Source organism: Anoplophora glabripennis, unplaced genomic scaffold (genome assembly GCF_000390285.2).
Source record: "Anoplophora glabripennis isolate ALB-LARVAE unplaced genomic scaffold, Agla_2.0 scaffold884, whole genome shotgun sequence".
Taxonomy (NCBI): domain Eukaryota; kingdom Metazoa; phylum Arthropoda; class Insecta; order Coleoptera; family Cerambycidae; genus Anoplophora; species Anoplophora glabripennis.
The window spans coordinates 132,929-152,319 of record NW_019417025.1 but is presented as its reverse complement, the minus strand read 5'-3'; the positions used below and the strand labels follow the sequence as shown (position 1 = coordinate 152,319).

Below are 19,391 nucleotides of genomic sequence, written 5' to 3'. Positions count from 1 at the left end.
AACTTCTTCAATATTTTATTTGTCAAGCTTTTGAAAACTCCAAGATTACTACTAATTTCCTGGCACTAATATTTGGATTTTCAACAGCAGACGCCACAACTTTAAACTAAATATTATCGTTGTTACTTTCATGTCTCCTGGTAGTTTTCTCATAATTCGCATTTGCTGTTCATTCAAACCTTTCCTTCACATTTTCAAAACAGTGGGAATATCTGTAAATTTGGATTATTTGCTTTGTAAATACGTGCTGCTAGCAAACATTTCCCATAATTTGCTAATTCTTAATCACTTGTAGCGATTTTATGGTTTTTTGATTTTATTTACAAATAAATGGTAACTTTCCATAAATACTTATTTATTAAACTCAAATATCTAAATTTTTCAGTTATTAATTTTTATTTTAAATAGTGTAGCTAGACAACTAATAAATTTAATAAAAGTAAATACCTTTTACGTGAAATTTGAGGGTCACTTTATTAAATATTCCCTATATCTAGGAGTTATAGGTTTTGAGATATGAAAGAAAAAAAATTGAGGATGCGAGGGTCCGCGGGGATGCTAGTAACTCTTTTCAGGAGCGTGATATCAACTGGATGTTTGGTACCTGTAAAGGGCATATGTAACACTAAAATATGGTATACCAACAAATTAAAACATTTAATACTAAGTGTTTCATTTTTGCTGTTACATTTTGATAACTTCAAACATCTATAATTTTGTTAACTTAAATGGAACACCCTATATTTTTTACTCTGTCGTATGCAGATTGCAATTTCCTTTCAGGCCATATAAGCATTGTTAGGGTTGCCACTACTTTTAGAGATATTTGCAGTTTTCTATTTTTTGGACACTTTTTCCCGTATCAGACCTGTTGTCAAATTGGCCATGACCAGACATTCCAAAACAATTAGAATAACTTGACATTTGTCAAGTTTAGTCAAATTATTGTTATGTCTGTAACGGTTTTTGTTGAAAATTGAAATAAAAATACCTGGGAATCGTTTAAATTATACTTATGAGGATTATTTTAATTTGTTTGTTATTTATGGACAGAAACAGTGCAGATTCTCTACATGTTCTTGAAATTACTTTTTCCACATTTTCCATAAATAACAATCAAATTAGAATAACCCTCAATAGTATAATTTATACGATCCCCAGGCATTTTTATTAAAATTTTTGGAAAAAACTATTCAGACACAACAATAATTTGGCACCTTACTTGACAAATGTCATTTTATTTCAACTGATTTTGGAGTGTTTCTGGTTATGGCCAATTTGAAAGCAGGCCTCATACGAGAAAAATTGTCCAAAAAATAGAAAATTGAAAATATCTCTAAAAGTAGTAACGGCAATCATAACAATGATTATATGGCTTGAAAGGAAATACCAATATACATACGACAGTGTAAAAAAATATAGGGTGTTATATTAAGTTAACAAAGTTAGATGTTTGAATTTATCAAAATGTAACAGCAAAAATGAAACACCTAGTATTAAATATGGGCTATTTGCCCCGACCGGCATTGAATTATACTCACAACACCTAGTGGAACAGCTAGGATCGTTCGTCGGTTTAACCCATCAGGCCACAGACCGGTTTCGGACTTATTTGTCCTCATCAGTGTGTCATAGGTGAGACAACCGACGAACGATCCAGCTGTTATAATGTCGCATGCTCACGACCAAAAGGTACATTGTACGGGGAACGCAAATGGCTAAATCTGCACGACAGATAGAGCCATTTGAATTCCGCGTACAATTTTGGCACATTTATTTGAACTATTATGGTGTATTATTTCTTAAAGCTTTAGTCAAATCGATATACTGAGTGATAGTTTTCTCCGGTTACCTCTTTCTTTTGGAGGTCAAGACCAAAAAGTTTTTATTTAACTTTTTATCGCAGATCATATTTATTTATCGTCGTGAATATGCAGTCAAACGTTGTCGGTGAAATGTGCGGACACCCTGTATCTTTGCTTCGACAGTTTGCATATTTTGATACAGTTACTAGCAACGCACAATAGTCCAGTCATTATAGACATGGAACAGCCTGTTTCGGGAAAAAATACTATTAGAAGTTTCTCTGCGGAATATTGTTCGGAAACGTGTTATAAACAAAATATCAGAAAATCAACTCGAGGCTAGTTGGGAAACTTTGTTTAAACAATGGTCAAAGTTATGGAAAAGTGGTTTTTTGACTCGCGTAAAAAAACTATAATTCATAGCGAAAAAAAAGGTTATACAAAAAAGGTAGGTATTAAATAAGCATATAAAATGAGACAAGTCTGATTAAATTCCGATAATTTGTTTATGCGCAAGAGCTCAAAAATGGTCGAAAATGGCCGTTTTTTTCAATTGCTAATAATTAATGCAATTTTCATCGCAGACACTTGTAATTCAGGATTTTTGAGGCTTGTTATACCCTTAATAAGTGGTAAAAATTCAACCCGAAGGCTTCATTGGTTTGGCGTTGGCGGAATTTGTTATCTAAGAAGATGCTATTTTCAATTCATTTTTCCCAAGCTCACAGGCATTGTAGAGTTTCGATCATTAGTTGTTTTTGTACCTAAATAGTTGTATTGACATTATGCATTTACTGAGTATTTAATTTTTCAAATTTAATTTGTTTAAAAATGTCTTTGAAAAAATGTTAATATTTATTGAATTGTTAAGATAGGTAATTATTATAAAATGAAATAGTAACCTCTATAGTTTAGTTAGTACTATTTTTCTTCGAATTTAAAAAAAAAATCGTTGTTTTAAGTTGATTAGAAGCTTAGATGCCGCTATCTTCTTTTTTGCAATTAAATAGTTGAATTCACCTTAATGTTAATGTAGGACATCAAAATATAGCTCTTAATGTATACTCTCTCCAAATTTCGGCTCTTAATATTAATAATTAAGGTCACTGCGATTAAATAAATAAAAAAAATTATCTCAGCTTCTAATCAACTTACAACAACGATTTTTTTTTTAAATTCGAAGAAAACTAAAGTAAAGAGGTTACTATTTTATTTTATAATAATTACCTATCTTAACAATTTAATAAATATTAACATTTTTTCAGTCATTTTTAAACAAATTAAATTTGAAAAATTAAATTCTCAGTAAATGCATATGTCAATACAACTATTTAGGTACAAAAACAACTAATGATCGAAACTCTACAACGCCTTTGAGCTTGGGAAAAATCAATCGAAAATAGCATCTTCTTAGATGACAAATTCCGCCAACGCCAAATTAATGAAGCTTTCGGGCTGAAATTTTTACCACTTATTAAGGGTGCAAAGACCTTCAAAAATTGCATTAATTTATTAGCAATTGAAAAAAACGGCCATTTTCGACCATTTTTGAGCTCTTGCGCATAAACAAATTATCGGAATTTAATCGGACTTGTCTTATTTTACAGATTTATTTAATATCTACCTTTTTTGTATAAACCTTTTTTCTCTATGAATAACAGTTTTTTTACGCGAGTCAAAATACCACTTTTCCATAACTTTGACCATTGTTTAAACAAAGTTTCCCAACTAATCTCGAGTTGATTTTTTGATATTTTGTTTATAACACGTTTCCGAACAATATTCCGCAAAAAAACGGATACGGATAAAATCATGTAGAAGCCAAAACCATTGAGGTTACAATAGTTGTAACAGAATAGAATTATTTGTATAGTAACAATGAAACAAAATGTCGACTGTTATGTTTCCTGTGAAAAAAATACTACTGCCCTTTTTCTGTCGCTCCTAGCGATGCCGATTAAGAATACCTTTAGTCGTTGAAGAGTAGGAAGAAAAAAATACCTGATGGTACAATGGGCGGCAGTCAAGACACGATTGGTGGAGATCAGGGAACCACCGCACAAACTGGCTCCGTTGATGAGTAGGGCCGCTTGATATGGAACAGAATTGCGGCTTACTTCACTACCACCGATGATCCTGCCTTCCGGGAGAGTGGATTCGTCTATGGGATTCTCTGGTTCCAGATAGATGTTGTTTGGGACGATTTTTGACAGGTCGAGCTGAAAGATTACCATACGCTTACTTCATTCCTCTTAATAAACGTTTTTTTTTTGTCAAGTCCAAAGTAAAAAGTCATCCGAAATTTAATAAAATAAATAAAAAAAAGTTGAAATTAAAAAAATATTTCTTACCTCCTCAAGCGCCTCAAAAGGGACATCTGCGGGCATAGCCACAGCGCAGGAGACGACAGCCAAGAAACACACCGCGAACTTCATCTTCGGAGGTACCACTGGACACAGATGCAGGCCTCTAGGCCGGTTACATTTTTATACCTCTTGATCGAACTTTATCCGAGTTCGAAATATTTTTTATCTATGATTTAATAATACCCATGTAACTTTGTCGGACTTAAAGTAAATCCTCATCACCGGTGTTTGTTTAAAATTTTCAAGTATAATAATTCTACTGTCAGTCCGCTGAAAGATGTTCCTTAAGTGGTATTAGCAAATATTTATTTATAGGTTTTCGACGTAACCCGCAATTTTTGAAAATTTTAGTTAAAAGTAAATACACAAACGAATTCGATACCTGAAACTGCATTTCCAGAAAAGGGATTTTCTTTTCCTGCAGAAAAATTTCATTTAAAAAATGTACGATGTTGTAGAAGAAAGTAAAAAAGCTAGAAGTTTTGAACACGTCTGTTGTTAAAAAAATATGCATTGTTGGAAACTAGAAAGTTCAAGTTAGGTAGTGTTTGTATTTATATTGACAAAAGATGACGGTATCATACTAAGAAAGATCATTGAAGTTGATTGAATTTTTGAGAAAAAAATGAGAAAACTTTCAGCCTTTGACTTTATAGTGTAGTCAAGATAGCTTAAAATTACGCATTATTTCGAAATAATTATGGGAAGCATGGATTTTCCTAAAACCTTTTGAAATTACTTGGAGATAAGTATTAGATAAAAGTTATAACGAATAAATTCATTACTTTTTAAATTGAGAAGTTTTCGAAAAAATCCCCTGGCACGTCGATTTTGTTTTTAAAAAATGCACTTTTTAGTTTAGTTTAGTTTTAGTTTTAGTTTAGTTTAGTTTATTGGTGCTAGGTATACAAAAGTATTTACACAAGTCAAAAAACAAAAAAGGGGAAACATAGAGTCCTATAGTAAGAGTAAGATTAAAATCTAACGTCTAAAAATACAAAATCAAAATGTAAAACACACAAAATAGATACAATACAAACATTAACATAAATAGTCAAACGTAAAAATACAGTAAAGACTGACAATTAGAATACATAGATGCAACATATTAAGATAAATAAAGCAACAAATAACTAAAACAAGAATAGACCGGAAACAGATGGGATGCATCTACTGCATATTTGTATTTAAAAATTCATCTATGCTATAGAAAGCATGTCTTAATAAAAATTGTTTCACGTTACGCTTAAAACTAATAAAATTTAAAGTTTTTATTTCATGTGGTAAAACGTTATACAATTTAATACCCCAGTATGCTGTTCCATTTCTTGTTCTACCAAGCCTCAGGTACGTATTGTTAAGCATGTCTTTATATCTAGTACCGTGACAGTGAATTTCACTACGAGCTGGATACATTACGATATGACTCTTTACATACAGCAAACACTGTAATATATATATATACGCAAGGGAGTGTTAGAATTTTCAACAAAATAAATTGCTGTCTACAGTCATCTCTGTATTTAAGTCCTGATATTATTCTTATAGCTTTTCTTTGCAAGCTGAATACACTACAAGCTGAAGTAGCATGACCCCATATTAGTATGGCATAAGATAAAACAGAATGAATGAGGCCATGGTATGCTGTAACCAAAGTTGGTACTGATACTTGATGAGTCAAATTACGTAGCAAATACAGGTTTTTTGATAATTTGTTGCAAACATGCGTTGTATGGTGATTCCATAATAGCTTAGGGTCTAGATATACTCCCAGAAATTTGACAGATTTCGGATTTTCCAAGAGATCAATATCCCGCAAACTAAATATCATGGTTTCTGTCTTAGCTCTATTTAGGCTTAGATGATTCGAAAGAAACCAATCCTGCATCATTAACTCGGCTTGTTTGGTTCGATCTAGGAGCTCGGTCAGTTCAAGCCCTTGACCCGTGATATTAGTGTCATCTGCAAACTGAATAGTTAACAAAGAATTATCAATGGAACGTGACAAATCATTCACGTAAATCAGGAATAGTACAGGCCCAAGCACAGACCCCTGTGGTACTCCTGCACTAAGAGTGAGATAAGTAGACCTGTCATTGTTTTGGGTTACATATTGTTGCCTATTGGTAAGATATGATGTTATTAAATCGGTACTCTGAATTGTAAAGCCATAGTATTGCAATTTATTTGTAAGTTTCATAGGACACACAGACAAAAGCTTTGGTAAGGTCTAAAAATTGTGAACACATAAATTGTCTTTGCTCAAAGCCAGAATTTATAACACTAGTCAGTTTCTCAATGGCTAGAGTTGTTGAAAGACTGTTTCTGAAACCAAATTGATTATTATTAAAAAGATTTTCTCTCTCGAAATAATGGACTATCTGATTCTTTAAGATACTTTCAAAGATCTTTGCAAAATAGGGGATGACAGAAATGGGTCTGTAGTTAGATGGATCATTATAGTTCCCTTTTTTGTATATTGGGACTACCTTAGAAATTTTTAAGCAATTAGGAAATACATTTTGAGAGATACTGATATTAATTAAGGCTGATAGAGGTTTTAAAATTGCAGGTTGTATTGATTTAATTATTTCAGTACATATGTCATAAACATCCTTTGATTTTTTATTTTTTAAGTTATTGCATGCTTTACAATTTCTGTGGAGACCATAGAGAAGTTGAACACGCTATTCGTATAATAGTTCATATAATCCGTATATACCGAGTTACTGGCTGGAAGTTCGTCAATAATATTTGCGGCTACATTTACAAAATATGTGTTAAAATCATCAGATAAAATTTTATTTGTCGGTTCTTTTGTTTTACTACCATTTACAATTTTCCACATAGCCTGAGTTGGATTGTTGTGGGTGGATATATAGTTATCATGAGCCAGCTTTTTTTTATTACGTAATTCGTTCACATAACGTGATTTATAATATCTGACGAGTGCATTACTATTTTCCGATGGATGCAACTTGACATTTTCTTGAAGAAAGTGTAGTTGGTTTCTCATCACTCGAAGTTCATCGGTAAACCAATTAATTTTTGGTGAATGATGGTTGTTGTTAACCAACTTAGTTCTTATTGGAATTTTTGACGACTTTGTTCGAGATATGACGTCATCGATAATTTTTTTAAATAGCAACCCCCAATTTTGACCATGCCATTTGAAAGAGTGTGTCATCCTACATACACAGGTCATGAAAAATTATTGTGTTACATAATAAAAATTTCAAGAAAATAATGTTTGAAGATTTTAAAATTTAATTTTCACAATACTGAAAATGATAATGATTATGTAAAAATCGACTAAATTAAATGTTCAAATTGTGCACCGTTGTCTGCTTGACAGTAGCCAAGACGATTAGTAAATTCTTTTTGGACAATATCATTAACTTCAGGAGGTGTACGATGTATCTCGTGACGAATTTTTGCTTTTAAATCTTCTAAATTAACCGGTCTAGTAACGTATACTTTGCTTTTTAAGTATCCCCACAAGAAATAATTTAGGGGTGTCAAATCAGGCGATCTGGCTGCCCACTCAATCGGCCCCCTTCTCCCTATCCAACGATTCGGGAACAGCTCATCTAAATAAGCACGGACAGGTGTTGCATAATGGGGAGGTGCACCAATTAGTCGATTTTTACATAATCATTATCATTTTCAGTATTGTGAAAATTAAATTTTAAAATCTTCAAACATTATTTTCTTGAAATTTTTGTTATGTAACACCATAATTTTTCATGATCTGTGTATGTAGAATGACAGGCTCTTTCAAATGGCATGGTCAAAATTGGGGGTTGCTATTAAAAAAAATTGTCGATGACGTCATATTTCGAACAACGATGACGTCACAAATATGGGTCGTATGCCAAAACGTGCCTTTTTTAAAAACAAAATCGACGTGTCAGGGGATTTTTTCGAAAACTTCTCAATTTAAAAAATAATGAATTTATTCATTCGTTACTTTTCGAAAGCACCCTGTATATTAGACTCATATCTTTGTCTACATCAATAAGAGAATGTATATTCACAATTTCAGATACAGCATATATGTTTTAAAAATGAATATTAAATCAATTAATCAAAAAACATTATTTTTTTGTTGTTATAACAATTTTCCACTTACTATAAATAAAAAAAATATTTTTTGCTGGATTTACTTTCTTTAAGGACTTAACTTAATTCTATGATGGTTTATTAAACAAAAAAAAAATGTTTGTACATTATTAAACTTTATTTAACAATAAATTCCACGGATTTTTCATGAAATATTTTAATTTTTTGTTATTTTTTGTTTTTCAACTATTATTTCAATTTTTTAAGAAAAATAAAATGCACCATCTTAAAGTAGAGATTTTAAGCTTTAAAAAGTGCTCTTATAAAGTTTCAATATCACGTTTACAACTTTTCGATCTATAAGTATGGCCTAAAAAGTTAAATTTGTGATTTTTTTAAATTATTGAATAGGGGTTCAATATTTTTCACTGTTTCAATCGTCATTTGAAGAGTAATCTGTGAAAGTTACAGATATGTATTTTAAAAATTAAAAGAGTGACAGCTATTTTATTATTATTGTGGAAAATTATAAAATGACGTAACTTTGTATACGTACTATATATTTTTTTTCTCAAGTTTAAAGACATAAAATTTTGATAGCCGGATGACTCTTCTTTCACTTAAATTTTTGTAAGGTCGATTTGATCAATTAAATCAAAAGTTATAATAAATTTAGTGTAGCGCGCTCTTCGAGAGCTATACTTGTAGGCCAGTCATTATAGCTTTTTTTCGGGAAAAAAATACTATTAGAAGTTTCTTTGCGGAATATTGTTCCGAAACGTGTTATAAATAAAATATCAAAAAATCAACTCGAGACTAGTTGGGAAACTTTGTTAAAACAATGGTCAAAATGATGGAAAAGTGGTTTTTTGACTCGCGTAATAAAACTGTTATTCATAGAGAAAAAAGGTTTATACAAAAAAGGTAGGTATTAAATAAATCTGTAAAATAAGACAAGTCCGATTAAATTCCGATAATTTGTTTATGCGCAAGAGCTCAAAAATGGTCGAAATTGTCCGCTTTTTTCAATTGCTAATAATTAATGCAATTTTCATCGCAGACACTTGTAATTCAGGATTTTTGAAGCTTTTTGCACCCTTAATAAGTGGTAAAAATTTCAGCCCAAAAACTTCATTAGCTTGGCGTTGGCGGAATTTGTTATCTAAGAAGATGCTATTTTCAATTCATTTTTCCCAAGCTCACAGGCGTTGTAGGGTTTCGATCATTAGTTGTTTTTGTACCTAAATAGTTGTATTGACATATGCATTTACTGATAATTTAATTTTTCAAATTTAATTTGTTTAAAAATGACTGAAAAAATGTTAATATTTATTAAATTGTTAAGCGCGCATGCTCCGCCTCGCTCTCCCCACTCGTTCGCTAGACCAAGTAATAGAACGCATCGCCGCTATCTTCTTTTTCGCAATTAAATAGTTGAATTCACCTTAATGTTAATGTAGGACATGAAAATATAGCTCTTAATGTATACTCTCTCCAAATTTCGGCTCTTAATATTAATAATTAAGGTCACTGCGATTAAATAAATAAAAAAAATTATCTCAGCTTCTAATCAACTTACAACAACGTTTTTTTTTTAAATTCGAAGAAAACTAAAGTAAAGAGGTTACTATTTTATTTTATAATAATTACCTATCTTAACAATTTAATAAATATTAACATTTTTTCAGTCATTTTTAAACAAATTAAATTTGAAAAACTAAATTCTCAGTAAATGCATATGTCAATACAACTATTTAGGTACAAAAACAACTAATGATCGAAACTCTACAACGCCTGTGAGCTTGGGAAAATGAATTGAAAATAGCATCTTCTTAGATAACAAATTCCGCCAACGCCAAACCAATGAAGCTTTCGGCCTGAAATTTTTATCACTTATTAAGGGTGTAAAAAGCCTAAAAAATCCTAAATTACAAGTGTCTACGATGAAAATTGCACTAATTATTAGCAATTGAAAAAAACGGCCATTTTCGACCATTTTTGAACTCTTGGGCATAAACAAATTATCCGAATTTAATCGGACTTGTCTCATTTTAAAGGTTTATTTAATGCCTACCTTTTTTGTATAAACCTCGTTACGCTATGAATAATAATTTTTTTAAAAAACCAATTTTCCATAACTTTGACCATTGTTTAAATAAGGTTTCCCAATTAGTCTCGAGTTGATTTTTTAATATTTGATTTATAACACATTTCCGAATAATATTCCGCAGAAAAACTTCTAATAGTATTTTTTTCCCGAAACATTTTTTATGTAAAATTTCCTGTTCTTTCGAATGGCGCAGTTAATTTTTTTAGAAAATTACTTTTTTTTATATATATTTTGCAAAAACTGTAATTTTGCAACTAATTTGTTAAATAAATAATTTAGCGTACACTCTACAGTTGGTAACTTTTATATGTGTTTCTGACAACTTTACAAAGCGAAAAATAAAAAGTTTTCTCATCCCGTAATTTTCGCGAAGCCAACATCTATTTTGACTCCACTATTAGTTTGCGGTGCTCGCTTTGTAAATCATATCAAATAGAAGGCGCTGGAAAAACAATTTTGCATACCGCTATCTGTCACATATCGGTTTGTTTGTAATTGTTTATATTGTTTATAATAAAATTGATGATTTTAATGAATTAGGTGATATAGTGCAGGTTTATTATGAATGATGAAAAAACAGTGTAGCGACTTTACTTTTATATCGACAACGTTATCCTAGTAGAATATTTCCTAATAGAAGAAAGTTTAGTAAACTTAAAGCAAATAACTGTTGTCTGTTTCTTTCCATACATAATACGCATCTTCGAATTACACTTCTAACTGTATTTAATTTAACGTTATGTGGAATATCATTTATTGCGGTACTAATCATGTCTCTCAACTGATCAATGTTATTTGGTGGTGTTAGATAAACTTCGTTTTTTTACGAAACCCTAAAGAAAGAAATCCAATGGATTAATATCTGGGGATCGTGGCGGCCAATGTATGGCTCCTCTTGTACCAGTGTTTATTTGGGCATTATGTGGAGATGCACCGTTTTGTTGAAAAATAATATGGACATACTTATTAACTGTTATTTAAACCAGCAGTATCATACCGTTTTGATCTCGTTCAGTAGTTTTGGTAAAAGGCGCTAATCAGGGCTTCGAACTAATTTAGATACACGTCTGTGACGTCGATAAATGATGAACGATCATTTTAAAATTAATACAAATTGAAAATTATTATTGTTATCAACACAATTATTTTTCGCAGCTTTCTCTGGTGTATTTATTTAAAGCGAATACGTCCATCAACACGTCTAAATTCTTAATCGCTTAAGCCCAGCTTAAGTGACTAGCTTAAAGACGAATGACACGGTTAAGTAAGTGTATCTTAGCAGATTAATAACGTCGGTTGTCGCAATCGTCGATTACCGATAAGATTTCGCACTCGAACCTGTTAGAATTACAGTATAAGAAAATACTAGCAAATAAAATCTATAGAAAAACTATCGTTTAAACTATTTCGACTGTCCCAAATTCTTTTCTAAGGTCTGTTTCTCGTTAAGCTTTGAGGACAAGGAGTTACATCCGGCATATTAAGGCCACCAAAAATTAATTCGTTTAGAATTGCGTCAATCAACAAAGAGACCATTAAAATAAGAAAATATATATTTTTTAAATTTAATCATCAAAAGTGAATTTCGTGGAATGTATTGATGACCACACATTGATGAATAAAACTTGATTACAATATAACTATTTTTTAAAAGCAAACGAAAGTTGCATAATTCTTTAAACTTAAAATTCGTGCAAACATTATTTATTTTATTGATTTTTGATGACTTATTCGTATTCCTCTCATTTTGCTATATCAAATTAAAAAAAAATCGTCTTGATAAGTGCTACCGTTCCCGAGAAAAGTAATCTTTTATCGCGCATACGCATTTAGAAACACATGCGGCGCTCGGCAGCGCAGCTGCTCTCACTCATCCCCACTCCCGCTCTGCCGAGAAAGGTACCTTTCTTGATTTTTTTCTTTCATTAAGCTTTNCAACTGATCAATGTTATTTGGTGGTGTTAGATAAACTTCGTTTTTTTACGAAACCCTAAAGAAAGAAATCCAATGGATTAATATCTGGGGATCGTGGCGGCCAATGTATGGCTCCTCTTGTACCAGTGTTTATTTGGGCATTATGTGGAGATGCACCGTTTTGTTGAAAAATAATATGGACATACTTATTAACTGTTATTTAAACCAGCAGTATCATACCGTTTTGATCTCGTTCAGTAGTTTTGGTAAAAGGCGCTAATCAGGGCTTCGAACTAATTTAGATACACGTCTGTGACGTCGATAAATGATGAACGATCATTTTAAAATTAATACAAATTGAAAATTATTATTGTTATCAACACAATTATTTTTCGCAGCTTTCTCTGGTGTATTTATTTAAAGCGAATACGTCCATCAACACGTCTAAATTCTTAATCGCTTAAGCCCAGCTTAAGTGACTAGCTTAAAGACGAATGACACGGTTAAGTAAGTGTATCTTAGCAGATTAATAACGTCGGTTGTCGCAATCGTCGATTACCGATAAGATTTCGCACTCGAACCTGTTAGAATTACAGTATAAGAAAATACTAGCAAATAAAATCTATAGAAAAACTATCGTTTAAACTATTTCGACTGTCCCAAATTCTTTTCTAAGGTCTGTTTCTCGTTAAGCTTTGAGGACAAGGAGTTACATCCGGCATATTAAGGCCACCAAAAATTAATTCGTTTAGAATTGCGTCAATCAACAAAGAGACCATTAAAATAAGAAAATATATATTTTTTAAATTTAATCATCAAAAGTGAATTTCGTGGAATGTATTGATGACCACACATTGATGAATAAAACTTGATTACAATATAACTATTTTTTAAAAGCAAACGAAAGTTGCATAATTCTTTAAACTTAAAATTCGTGCAAACATTATTTATTTTATTGATTTTTGATGACTTATTCGTATTCCTCTCATTTTGCTATATCAAATTAAAAAAAAATCGTCTTGATAAGTGCTACCGTTCCCGAGAAAAGTAATCTTTTATCGCGCATACGCATTTAGAAACACATGCGGCGCTCGGCAGCGCAGCTGCTCTCACTCATCCCCACTCCCGCTCTGCCGAGAAAGGTACCTTTCTTGATTTTTTTCTTTCATTAAGCTTTGATCTGCCGAAAATGCACTAAACGGATATTGAAAGTACTTGTAGTTAGCTATAAAAACATTTTTTTCTCGACTTCACAATTACGTAAGCTATAAATTATTATTAACTTTACGCTTCTACATATATCTCAGAATCTACACAGTAGAATGCTGTCGCATTTGGCTAAGAAGTAAGGGGTTACGACGTGGTTTTTATATGTACAAGATTTTGTCGATTGGATAGAAAATTTGCTGGGCAATAAATAATTGTTTATGTAGAGTAAAATGTTGAAAAATTAAACAAAAATCTAAATGGTTATAAAAGTGTAAAAATAGGTATTTTTAGTATTGATTATTGTTTATTATGATAAGTATCTCTAAAATATTGTGTGCCCTTTCTAAATCTTAATTTAAACCACCCACGGTAGGCGATAAACTTTTTAAAATTTGCTTAATTAACAATCCTGTCAATCGAAAATCACGTGATCCATCGTTGCAAAATTTTTAGGGTAGAATTGACATATGTTTTTCTATTTGTTCACAAAGCACATCAATATTTATAAATATTTACTTATTTTAAAAATTGCTCCAAATATACATATGATTTTCTACTTTTTTCGCCCATTGTTAATACACAATTCAACTTTTCTGATTCGCAGTTGTTGTAACTTTATCGAAAATCGTCAGAACATCTACGGTGCAGCAATCATTTTTATTTCGTGCTGCTGTTATGTGCTGTTTTGAACCAATTTTATATTGAGCTGGGTAAGAAAAAAGTGCAAAAACATAATATTCTGTTTAGAATCTTATAACACATATAAAATAGAGTTATACGGGGCTATATACGTAAGGCTGATATTCAGTAGTTCTTAGAACTTAAGTAAATGTAAAAAATAATTAAAAACATTTCGAACGGGATATATCTATATGCAAACAATTTTTTTCATTTTCGTAGAGGAACGTAAGCTAGGGAAGGGGGGAAAGGGTGAGGCTTTTTTAATCTGTACCTACATGTGTTTTGCTGTGCGCAATTTAGTCCTGGAAAATTAGCATTTCACCTCGGAATTGGATAAAGAAGGTTCGATTTTGATGAGACAAAGTGCGTTCTCTTCGTAATTGCATGTAGGTCAAAGTCTACAACGTCTCATGCGGCGCTAATTTGTTTATTTATTAATAATCAATTATTATTAACAAATTAGCGTATTTCGGATATTACGTGGGTTGGAAAAGGCCAATTTTGATGCGGTAGAGCCCATTCTTCTTCTGATTAGTTGTACCTTAACTTTGGGAGACTCCCACCGATCTTCATTTGTTTATTGATTTTTATTCGATCATTAAGAGCAAATTAGGCAATCGGACTGGGAGAGGGGGATTTTCACGCGGTAATCGACGCTCTTCTCGTACTTGGATTACAAGGTGATCCAGAACCACTAAGGGCCACTAAGGGCAGACTGATTTTCATTTGTTCATTGATCTTCAATGAATTAGTATATACAAATTCGGGCTGTTATCTGTGAGCTGGACGAGAAAAGTCTGATTTTTATGGAATAAGTCACTTTGATCATCATCCGGGATATTCCAAAACCGTTAAGGTCCGAATGATCTTCATTTGTTTCTTTTTACTAATTAATCATTATAAAAAAATTACACGTGCAATCTGTAACTAAGACTTAGAATGGATAATTTTTAATCAAAGAGAAGTGGATAACATTTATTCATAATGATTCATGTTCTATATGGTCTTCAGCTTTTTGAGAATTCACTTCCTGCATTAGGGTCTTGAACTTTCTATATAAAACCACGTTCATCCCGTCCAAATCGGCTAGTCCTACTCCCGACCGCAGATATCACGTCTAATTTGTTTATAACAATCAAATAAAAACCGATAAACAAATGAAGATCGGTGGGGGTCCTTTACAGTTAAAGTACAACTAATAAGAAGAAGAATGAGCTTTACCGCATCAAGATTGGCCGTTTCCACCCCACGTAATATCCGAAATACGATTATTTGTTAATAATAATTGATTATTTATAAATAAACAAATTAGCGCCGCATGAGACGTTGTAGACTTTGATGTACATGCAATTACGAAGAGAACGCACTTTGTCCCATCAAATTCCGAGGTTCGGCCCTATTTTCGTCTAATTTTCCTGGACTATTAAGAATGTTCCGAAAATACCTCGTTACGACAATGGTTATGGTTAAGTAATTTTATGGAAGATTTGAATGGAGTTGTCCGATGTTTCTCAAGGATGTAGTGGCTGTGAGAAACTGTAAACATAATCTATTTAATAGCAACAAAAATATTCAATTTTTATTAATTATTTCAAAGAATTTTAAATATATTGACTCGAAATTTGAAAAACGCTTTGGAGGGATAACTGTGCATTTTTTGGGGTGATCTGAATATTTCTACTTGCACCAGTGGCGATTGCGCGAGAATACCACATTTTTTAATAAAAAAAATGGTATGCCATCGACTTTTTCTCGTTTTAATATTTTTTTTTAAAAATCCGCCATCAAAAATTCTGAATTTGCTAAAGCAAGAGACGATTGCCAAGAAACACACCTAAAATCCTTAATTTAAATAAATCCACCATTTCCTCAGTTGCACCTAAATTTAGCATATGGGGACACTTTTAATTCGACTGTCAACAGGATGTTCCTTAAGCGGTGTTAACAGGACATTTATATACAATTTTATGCAGGAAACTTCGAGGGCTCTTTAAAATATTAGGTGTTTGCTTTATAGACATTGGTCTGGAACAGCCCCGTTTTAGATATACAGGGTGTTGAAGTTGTAAAAAAAAATTGGTTGTAGAACGTTTTTTTTTTTAAATTCGCGTAAAAATGCCAGCAATCGATTCCTGTAATAAACAATATCGAGAAATGAAAATCGAAAAAGATATTCAAGAAAAACGCGACCAAAAAATTTCTACTTTCTCCAAAGTCATTTTTGGACACTTGCAATTAATAAAATCGTTTTTACTATTTTTTACCGTGAAAGTACAACTCTTATGGAAAAAAATTTGCCCTGATTCGTCTCCCTACGACTATTCGTCGAGCAAGAAGAGCCGATTTTCGAGATGACCTTTTTTTCGAAAAATCGATATAACTCGAAAATTTTTAAATATTTTTTAATTATAAAAATGGCACTTTTTTGCTTGATGAGCAAGTAACAGTTTCAAAACCTTAATTTGTAAGAGATACAGCAAAAACTAAAAAAGTCGATTTTAGACGGTCTTTTCAATATATCTCGAAAAATAATATAGCAATCGATAGGTTTTTTAAATAGCTACAATTTTCTCATTTAACTTTTTTCTATTGGGGTTTAAGTTTTTTTTTTATTAACGAAAAAACGTTTTTTTTACTTTTATGATTTTTTTTTTTTAGGTTAACTTCGCCACAGGAATTCTTAAATTCTTAGAATTTTTTCCTATATCACCATATTTTTTGTTACAAGGTGGTATTTTTTGTAAGCTGTTCTATTGGACTAAAAATAGTGAAGTTGTGCTAGAACATCCTCCTTTATTTAGTTCTCTAAATAACATCGACATAATCCAAGCCAAAATTAAATTGTAAAACTATACCTAGCTTGTTTTTAAAAAGAGCATCATCTCCGTAAACTTGTTTCAAAAGTTGAAACGTTTCCGTGAAAGTCTTCCCCTGTTTCACGCAAAATATTACGTTGCATCGATGTTCCAGAAAATCGCACATTTCAAAAATCTTCATTAACATTTAAACACGTTTCACTGAAATAACAATATCACGAAAACTAAATGAGATATCAACAATCCAAGAACATGTGGTTACAGAAAAGGTTCTGCGTAACGCAATGTTGCCAATGGCATACCACTAAATATAGGCTATTTTCTGTTCATACCTCGTACGAATATGAATTTCTAGCGATAAAAGTTTTCGTAGACATTTATTAGAGAATGTTATCTCGGAGTGCATTCAAATAAAAAAAACGGTATCTAAAGTTATAAACTAAATCAGATATACAGGGTTCTCCTGAAAGTGGGGATTTAATTTTAAATCCTAAGAATATACGCTAGGCACAGAAATTAAGGGATATTAAAAAAATCACAAAATTTTGGGTGATTTTCAAAGAGCTGTAACTTGGAGGGAAATGGTCACAGAGAGAATAAAAAAAAAGGGAAATTGAAGCTTCAAGTGTCTAGTTTTCAGATATGCAGTTTAAAATTTTCTAGCGTAAGCAGTTTTTGAGTAATCATAAGAAAATCAACGGAAAAAAAATTGTATAATTTTGCTTTTTTTAAAAAGGCCTCTGGACCTCAAAAATTTTTTTTGGTAATTTCATCATACAGTTCTTTTAGATAACTTAGTTTTCTTCAATTTGAGCGGTTCCGGAGCCTTACGGTTATTTGTAGTTATCGTCGATCAAAGTAAAAAAATCATTTTCTACTTTGGCAATCAATTACTCGGGAAATAATGGTCGTACAAAAAATCCAAGCAGGGTTTTGAAAAGTGCAAGTCGTAATTATGGGTTTTTGATAACGAAAATTTTTTCAAAGTAAAAATGTTGGTTAGAAAAAAGGTAAAAAATTGCATAATTACGGATATTTGAATAACTTGGCATAATTTTGCAAATAATGAATAAACTAAGGATATCGACTGTAACTTTTCAACCTCAAAGTGTCCTAAAGAAACCCTGATAATTTCAAAACGCTGCGATTTTTTTTCCTAGTGCCCGCAATGTATAAAGTCGTTTTGCTGAAAATCAATGTAATAAGTAATTTTTGACTTTTTATTAATTTTTTTAAGTTAAAAGGTTTTTTTAGCTATAATCTATATTTTTTACACAAAAAACGTTCATGATTCTAAAAAAAAAAATTAAAATTAAAATTAAAATAAATTTTTTCAAAATTTTCAAATTTGCATAATTATGCAATTTTTTACATTTTTTCTAACCAAACTTTTCAATTTGAAAATTTTTTTTTAATCAAAAACCCATAATTACGATTTGTAGAGAATATTTTGCAGTTTTCAAAACCCTGCTTGGATTTTCTGTACGACCATTATTTCCCGAGTAATTAATTGCCAAAGTCAAAAATGATTTTTTTATTTTGATCGACGATAACTTAGCGACAAATAATAATCGTACAAGGCTCTAAAACCGCTCAAATTAAAGAGAATTAAATTATCTAAAAGAATTTTATGATGAAATTAGCAAAAAAAAATTTTATTCCGTTGATTTTCTTATAATTACTCAAAAACTGCTGACGATTTTTAAACTGACGATATGAAAACTAGACGAATGAAGATTCAATTTACTTTTTTTTTATTCTCTCTACGACCATTTCCCTCCAAGTTACAGCTTTTTGAAAATCACCCAAAATTTTGAGATTTTTTTAATATCCCTTAATTTCTGTGCCTAGTGTATTTTTTTATTTATTTATTTAGTTTATTTTGCCTATATGACATTACATGAATGTATAGCAATGGTCAATATGATGGACAACAGTGGCCCACATAAAAATACAAATATAGATGTACACACACAGTATACAATATACAATATACACACTTATATACATATACACACACATAATACATATACATAAAATGCTAACATAACAAAGTAACTACAATTGATAAAATTCGGAAAGAGAATAAAAACATTTCTTTCCTAAAAATTTTTTTAGTGTATATTTAAAGGTATTCAAGTTATTACAGCTCTTAATGTTACCGGGCAAGTTATTAATGGGGCCCCCATATTCTTTAAATAGTGTTTTCCGCAAAGACAAATAATTTCAAACATTTAATAACTGAATAATCTAAAGCTTATCAAATAATAGGAATGTTATGTCATGCCATCTGGGTATTTTCAAAGACGCCGCAGTAAAACGAATAAACAGGTGCAAAAAACGATCAAACCATCAAGGTTTTAGGTACTGAAATCTACGAAAATACTAACTTTTTTATATATAATTCCACATGTAAATATTCTTATAA

The 19,391-nt window shown here is 31.3% G+C and overlaps 1 protein-coding gene across 1 annotated transcript in view; it reads right to left on the bottom strand.

Annotated features, from left to right (window-relative positions):
- Positions 1–4,330, bottom strand: part of LOC108910628 (brachyurin-like) — an 8,535-nt gene extending 4,205 nt beyond the window's left edge. The window contains exons 1-2 of the mRNA XM_018715307.1: positions 4,157–4,330; positions 3,807–4,024 (exon numbers count right to left, since the gene is read on the bottom strand). Coding sequence (XP_018570823.1) covers positions 3,807–4,024; positions 4,157–4,240 — 302 coding nt within the window. The 5' untranslated portion in view covers positions 4,241–4,330. The remainder of the gene's footprint in view (positions 1–3,806; positions 4,025–4,156) is intronic.
- Between the last annotated feature and the right edge of the window lie 15,061 nt (positions 4,331–19,391).